Source organism: Myotis davidii, unplaced genomic scaffold, assembly GCF_000327345.1.
Source record: "Myotis davidii unplaced genomic scaffold, ASM32734v1 scaffold874, whole genome shotgun sequence".
Classification (NCBI taxonomy): Eukaryota; Metazoa; Chordata; class Mammalia; order Chiroptera; family Vespertilionidae; genus Myotis; species Myotis davidii.
This window is the reverse complement of record NW_006285611.1, coordinates 179,855-187,849: the sequence shown is the minus strand read 5'-3', so window position 1 is coordinate 187,849 and position 7,995 is coordinate 179,855. Positions and strand designations below refer to the sequence as shown.

Sequence of the window (7,995 nt, the reverse complement as noted above, 5' to 3'; positions counted from 1 at the left end):
TGAGCTGTGGTATTCAATGGAATCAGTCTGCTTTAGCGATAATACCATTAATCATATTTATATGTGCATAAAATAGATACTGGCAACAAAAACATGAGTATTATTAGTGTTAGTTGCCTCAAGATATTTTTTCCAGATAATATTTAACTTTTAATCAACATCCTCCCTTACTTCCTAAAATTACAAAGCAAAAGAGCTGTTAAGAAGACTATTTTGAGAGTAAAAGATTCCTCTACCGGGGCAAGTATTGCGTGTCATTAGAGAGCTAAGGTGTACCTTTTTGCCCACAAGATGACATGATTCAAGGTGAGAAAACATCAGTGATCGCTTTTCCCCAACACTGGCAGGGCCCTGAAAAGTGTCATTTTCATTCTTCAACTTGCAACACAATCTGCCAGAATAAATGGCTGAAGTTAACATCACTCATGTTACTGAATTTATTCTCAAGGGAATTACAGACCGGCCAGAGCTGCAGGCCCCGTGCTTTGTGGTGTTTTTGGTCATTTATCTGGTCACAGTGCTAGGTAACCTTGGATTGATAACCTTAATCAGGATTGATACTCGACTCCACACCCCTATGTATTATTTCCTCAGTCACTTGGCCTTTGTTGACCTTTGTTACTCCTCTGCTATCACGCCGAAGATGATGGTGAACTTCGTTGTGCAATATAACACTATTCCTTTCCACGCCTGTGCAGTACAACTGGGTTGTTTTCTCACCTTCATGATCACTGAGTGTTTCCTTTTAGCTTCCATGGCCTATGATCGCTATGTAGCCATCTGTAGTCCCCTGCATTATTCAACCGTGATGTCAAAAAGAGTCTGTGTTCAACTGGTGGCAGTTCCATACATATACAGCTTTCTGGTTGCCCTGTTCCACACCATCATCACCTTCCGGCTGACTTACTGTGGCCCCAATGTCATTAACCATTTCTACTGTGATGACATCCCCCTCTTGGCTCTGTCCTGCTCAGACACACACGTGAAGGAGATTCTGATCTTCGCCTTTGCTGGCTTTGACATGATCTGTTCTTCTTCCATCGTCCTCACCTCCTACATCTTTATCGTCGTCGCCATCCTAAGGATCCGCTCGACCCAGGGGCGACGCAAGGCCATTTCTACCTGCGGCTCCCACATGGTGGCTGTTACTATTTTCTATGGCACCCTGATCTTTATGTACCTGCAGCCCAAATCAAACCACTCCCTGGACACAGACAAAATGGCTTCTGTGTTTTACACAGTGGTGATCCCCATGTTGAACCCCCTCATCTATAGTCTAAGGAACAAAGAGGTGAAAGATGCCTCCATAAAAGCCTTGGATAAAGGGTGTGAAACCTTAAAGATATTAAAATCAAGAAAATAATACTACTAAATGCTTTACTAAGTCCAAAAAGGGAAATAAGTCAAGCTTTCTCTTGCTGATATTTCATGGAATTCTTTCCCAATCAACTGAAAATGTGACTATTACTTCGACAGACCTTGACATTGTATGTAAGGACCCGGGCCAGTCCTGGACAGTCAATATGAGTCAGAGTCCCACGCAGCCTTTAGAAACCGCTGAAATTATCTCCAAACACAAACACACTAGCAAACACACACATGTGGATCCCAAGCAAAGGCAGCGGCCTCCTTTTGTTAGAACGGCTCTGGAACCAAGACTCCCTGAGTTTGAATTCTATCTCCTTCCTTTATTATCTGTGCAACCTTGGACAACTGGCCTGAACTCTGTGACTCTCTTCCCAATTTTAGAAAATAATAGGACCCTAATCATTTGCTTCTTTTGAAGACTAAACAAGTTAATATTTATGAGATGCTTAAAAAATATCCTGTGCTAATAAGTGCTAAATAAATGCTTGTTATAAAAATGTGTGTTATATGTAATTAAAGATTAATTCAAAAGTTTATTGGTCTTTAAGTAAAAACAAATCTGGTTAGTTTTCTACTACCTGCCAGGCACTTAATCAAGTAGTTTTGCTTAATAAAATTAAACAAACCTAGAAGTGTGTGAGGTTTCACCTCTGGGCCTTGATTATTTATAAATTACCTAAGGTCACATAACTGGTTATATGAAAATTCTAAGTGCAAATTCAAGACTATATGAATTTTGTTTTCCTAACACTATGGGTGTTAAGAATAAGGTGTATTATAATATAGATTATCTAGATTTAAATCTGATAATAAATATAATTTGAAGAATATGATTTATAAGAAATTGTACTTTTAAATGAATAAACTCAATGTATTTGCATTTTTGTTCAAGTAGACATAATTTTAGGAGCCTGCTATTTATTCAGTTACCCTTGTAGGATCATGACATGAAATTTAAAAATCAATGATTTGATGTACTTTTATTTTGACGTTTCATAAAAATAATTATATTAGTGATTTATTTTTTTTTATTATTTTACCATTGTAGAAGGAGGTTGCGATAGTTGCAGTCATTGTATAGAGGGCAGTTTGAGGTTTGTGACACTAGCTAATTATTTCCTCTTTTGTGCTTACTTTGTAAATAACTCAAATGTGCTGCCAGAAGGTACTTTTAGAACCTTGGGAGCTGAATAAATTCTCTGTCTGTTTTTTGAAGCAATTTTGACAGAGAAACATGATGTTTCTAATCACCACAGTTTGTCTGTCTATATATATTTATATAGACTAATAAACATGTCTGCTCTCACCTATCACATATGAGACAGATAGAAGCATCATAGACAGTCTCTCTTTTTTTACAGGTAAAGAAATTCACACCTGTAGGATCTTGGTGCCTCGCCTGAAAAACACAGGCTTTCTGGAGTTTTCTGCACCTTTCTGCTTCATAAAATGATTAATAACAGCAATGCTCAGACACTAATTAAACTGAAGTTTTCACGTTTTTACCCCATTTTAATTCCTTACTATCAGCAATCATTTCTAAGGTAAACCTGGCTTTTCTCAGGGACCAAGAAATTCAGGTCTACTTGATAGACATGTTATTCATTCTTCCTGGACAAGGACACACAGTTTTGAGCAGCCTCCAGGACTGGACTCCAGCCATTGTTTCAGGTGATAGGGCTCATCTCTTGAGACACCAGTCCCTCAGTCAAAATATCAAAAGCAACATTGTTCCTTTTGTCTCTAGGTGTATTGAAACAAGATGTTTGTATTTTTATCCCTCTTTTGTGATCTCCAAAATGTTTTTGTGTCTGGATATGGAACCAAGAGACTGATAAAAAATAGTGGGAAACGGATTCATCGTTGGCAGTGTCCAAGATTAGTGAAGAACATGACAGATTTCAGAAAGTTCGCCCCAAAATTGAGGTTTGTTCCTCCTGGTTTTGTGGCATATAAAGCTCCAATTACTTGTAAAATAAGGAAAATGCTCACCTCACAAACTGGTGTAAAAACATTTAGGTAGAGATATATGTAAGGACCAAGACACAATCAACCTAATATAGGGTTGGTGAATATCAGCTTTATTATCATTATTGTCAGTGAAGACATTTTTCTGTAAATAAAAGGGTTAGATTTTTTTTTGTTCCTACAACTAACCTATGGTCTACTTTGAATAGAAATCCAAGCAATTATTCTTGCATATTGATACTAATAGCTTCACACTTTATATTTTCTTTGATTTAGTTTCTTTTCAACTCTTGTCTGCTTGTTAAGTGAAGAATTGTTATTAAAAGAACAGGACACTTTCTGTATAACTTGTTTTTAAATATTTTATTTGAATAAAAGACCAGAACCCAAGCAAGCTGGAAGAGGTTAATGGGGGAAAAGGAGGACCTATGTAATATTTTCAACAATAAAGATTTAAAAAAAGAGACCATCAGCCAATATTTCTGCACTACTATTAACAATAAGAGAAAGAAGAAAAGTGGGTGAGATTTATTGAGTATTTGCTATTGTTTAGCCTAATTGTAAATTTTTAGCATTTATTAACTCATTTAGTCCTCATCAATACTAACAAGTCACACACATCAAGTTTAATATGTGAAAATCAGGACTTAAAAGATGGATAAATTAAGTGGTTTTTACCTTATTTGCCTTTGAAAAAGGATAATTTAAAAATGCATATAATTAAAATTCCTTGAAAACATGCTTTAATTTAATATAAAAATTGTTTTAGAAGTATAAGATTTTTAAAAATCTAGAATGTAAGTATTCTACTAAATTTAATTTATACTTTTTGTATGCCTACTTATAATTCCCTCATGTTCTCTCAGTTATATTTCTCATTTATGTATTAGTTCAGAGAAGCCCGTATTTTTCCTACATATTTTGGCCTTATCAAGTAAATTAGAGTGTAATCTGTGAAGAACCACTAGTGATCATATGTAGAGACCTCTTTTTTCTCTCTCAGACTTTCTTGGTACTTAATTTAGTCGTAAGTAAAACACAACTCAAAGTCCTCTGGTCCCTCCTTGTCCAGTAATATTTCAGTTATTTAATAGCCAAGTACAGCTTTTCTTTAATTCTTTTCAGTGAGTTTTTTATCCCCTGGTTTCTCAAGCTACAGATGAATGGGTTTAACATGGGAATCACTACCACATGAAACACCAAAACAAATTTATGTGTTCACAGAATGGCTTGACTTGGGAAGTAGGTACATAAAAATGATTGTCCCATAAAATATTGTGATGGAGGTCAGATGGGAAGCACGGGTAGGAAAAGCTTTCTGTCTTCCTTCAGCAGAATGGACCCTTAGTATGGCAAAGATGATGAAGGCATAAGAAATGATCACAATCAGTAGCGAGCAAAGGGCATTGAACCCAGAAATGATTCCCAACAGCAGTTCTTTGACTTGAGTATCACACAGGCCAGAGCAATCAAGGGAACATCATCACAGTAGAAGTGGCTGACCATATTGAAGTCACAAAAGGACAAGTAGAATGTCACCACTGTCTGTATAAGACCCACAGTGAATCCATTAATATATGTGCTAGCAATGATTCAATTACCGAGTTTTTTAGGCATGAGAATGACATAAAGGGTTGCCGATGGCAATATACTGATCATATACCATGATTGAGGGCAGATACTGTTCACACATTACAAGTGTGATTAATTAGCACACCTGAATGGCACGTGCATAAAATGTTATACCTTTCACTTCACACAGGAAATTCACCAAGGTGTTTGGGGTGAGAGGCGAAGTAAAAGAAAAATCAACAAAAGCCAGGTGTCTTAGAGAAAAAAATGCATGGGTGTGTGAAACTGAGGACTGGTTTCAATTAGCACAATCAAACCAAGATTACTCAGGAAAATAGCTAAATAGATTACTAGAAATATGCCAAAAAAAATGGCTTGAAGGTATGGATTATCTGTGAGTCCTGAGGAGATAAACTCTGACACTGCTGAATAATTGCCTTTGGCCATGGAATAGATTTAAAAATTATTATTATTATGTTTTTTACATCTTAAAACCCTCCAGAGCACACATTCTGAGCATTCTTGTCTCCATTGGCAATAATCAAGCAGATGTTAGGAACTGATACTGACCTTCTATAATTGCACTCTATGAAGAATCTTCATATTAGTTCTGGTTGCAGAATGAACTGATTTGTTCTAGGCAAAAATTCCAAAACATAAGACAGTGGAGGTTTATAAAGATATAAAGAGGGCCTTGCCATCCTTTCTGTGCCCATCACACTTTTAAACATGCAAATATTAGCTCGTTGTTTCTCATTGACCTTAGAATAGAGGCCACACTTCTTAACATGGTTAACCCAACCTTTGATAAGCAAATCCTACTTTGCAGACTACTATCACCTCTTGTGGCATTCTTCATGTGAACTCCATGCTTCAGTCCTATTGCATGTTACAAATTTCTCAGATGTTACACAGATTCTGTACATAGTTTGGCCAGCATACACTTCCCTGTATCTTTACCTCTCTACTTGGCTACTAAAATTCTATTATTTCTCAGATTACAGATGAAATTTTACTTCATTCTAGAGGTGTTTCAGTATCTCTTAGCATGTTAGATCCAACTATTCATTCACCTAGTAATTTGTCTGTAACCTACTCAAAATTCCAAAAACTTGGTAAGCAGAGATAGTTCTACTTTTCCCATTTTCTAACAATATCTAATAGGACTCAGTAATTAGCAGTGGCCCCAAATACATTACTAGAATAATGGAACAAATGAATCCGAAGTTTGTGTTACTCTAACCCAGTGATGGCAAACCTCAGAGGTGACACGTGAACTCATCTTTTTGGTTGATTTTTCTTTGTTAAATGGCATTTAAATATATAAAATAAATATCAAAAATATAAGTCTTTGTTTTACTATGGTTTCAAATATCAAAAAATTTCTATATGTGACACAGCACCAGAGTTAAGTTAGGGTTTTTCAAAATGCTGACACGCCAAGTTCAAAAGGTTCTCCATCACTGCTCTAAACCATTCTTACCACCTTGTGACAGTGATAACTCATCTGCTTATAGAGTGATATATTGTATGAATTTAAAATGTGAATTGTAATAGAATGTAAACCTGAAAATTGTGGAGCGCTTTAAGATTGAGTAAAATCTGACAGGCCGCAATTAGCATGCTGGCCACACACTTCACAGGGCGTAGTCCTTGTAAGCGCACGCACAGTCTGTTCCCCTTAGACAAGACCTGGACTGCCGTGGGCAATGTAAACAAACTGCCTATAAAAAGAGGACTTGAAACCCATACAAATTATCCTTGGGAATCCTGAGCTCCCCTGCTCAATCCTCGGGTGGAAGACACCACGCTGCCATGTCGTGACGCTTGCAGAAGGCTAATCGTCCATGGAGTTCGCTCATCGCTGAGCTGTCTCGAGTCTGACGACTGCTGCTGCCCCATTGAGCTGCTACTCGCAGAGGACTCCCGGAGGCACCACTGAGCTCCTGTCACGCCTGTTCCAGAACCAGAGCTGTTCCAGCCGCATCCAGAGAAGCGCGCCAGACAACATCAGCATCCGGGTCCCCTAAGTCAGTGCCCACAACACCAGGAGCTTTGTAAGTTCTCTGTGAGTATAAAAAACCGTGTGATTCACAACTGCATTACTGTCTCTGTAGTATATTTCCTCCAGTAGTTCTTGTAATGTTAAGTGGAAAGTAATAAATAAACCTTTACCTTAGTGAACCATAGAGTAGTCTCAACGATGCAAGACTACTTGAAGTTCCACAAGTGACTCACTCCTGTACATGTTAATAATAACATTTATATTGATGATTTAGCTGACCTACACTAATTGGGACAGGTCTAGACTCTGGATGGTAGCAAAATGGTTCCTGTCCTCAAGGAAGGGCATTCCCTGTGAGTGAGGCAGAAAGCTGGCCCTCAGGGCACGGTGACCAGTAAGTGACTCTGGTGGGGGCAGGATGGTGCTCTCTGAATGGAACGGTGTCTCACAGCATTTTCCCTGATGTCAGAGCCCACTGGCAGGGCTGGCAGGGTCACAAAACAGTCCAATGTGAGATGCCCCCATGGTGAGGACGATGTGGGATTCCTAGGCTCATGGACACCCACGGCTGTCTAAAAGGGGGGCTGGCATCCCCCATCTTGCCGCTGTCCCCACTGAGTGGAAGGCACCATGTGACCAGAAGTTGATCTGGGGCTGTGGGTGTTAGGCACTGAACCCAACTTCAAGAGATTGGGAAGTCACCTGTCTGCGTGAGGAGCAAAGCAGCCCGGCTAGTGTGGCTCAGTGGTCAGGTGAACAAGGGGCCTGGGTCTAGGGAATAAGTGGGAAGGGCCCAGGTGACCAGCAGGAAGTGGTCAACTGAACAAGGGCCAGGTAAACAGCCAGAAGCCGTCAAGTGGATGAGGTGGTGGGGCCAGTGCAATGCGAAGGAGGGTCTCAAGAGGACGCAAATGCCCCACTTTCCTGTGGTCCAGACTCTGGATGGCAGCAAGAAGGTCCCTGTCCTTAAGGAAGGGTGTTCCCTGTGAATGAGGCAGAAAACTGGTCCTCAGGGCCCAGTGAACAGTAAGTGACACTGGTGGGGGCAGAACAGTGCTCCCTGAATGGAACGGGGTTTCAGG

The 7,995-nt window shown here is 39.2% G+C and overlaps 1 protein-coding gene and 1 pseudogene across 1 annotated transcript; one reads left to right on the top strand and one right to left on the bottom strand.

Annotated features, from left to right (window-relative positions):
- Positions 1–403: 403 nt before the first annotated feature.
- On the top strand, positions 404–1,363 carry LOC102767263 (olfactory receptor 1038). The gene has a single exon (XM_006756337.1). It carries the CDS (start codon positions 404–406, stop codon positions 1,361–1,363), a length of 960 nt encoding a protein of 319 aa, XP_006756400.1.
- A 3,056-nt stretch (positions 1,364–4,419) lies between these two features.
- Positions 4,420–5,355, bottom strand: LOC102759540 (annotated as a pseudogene).
- Positions 5,356–7,995: the final 2,640 nt, after the last annotated feature.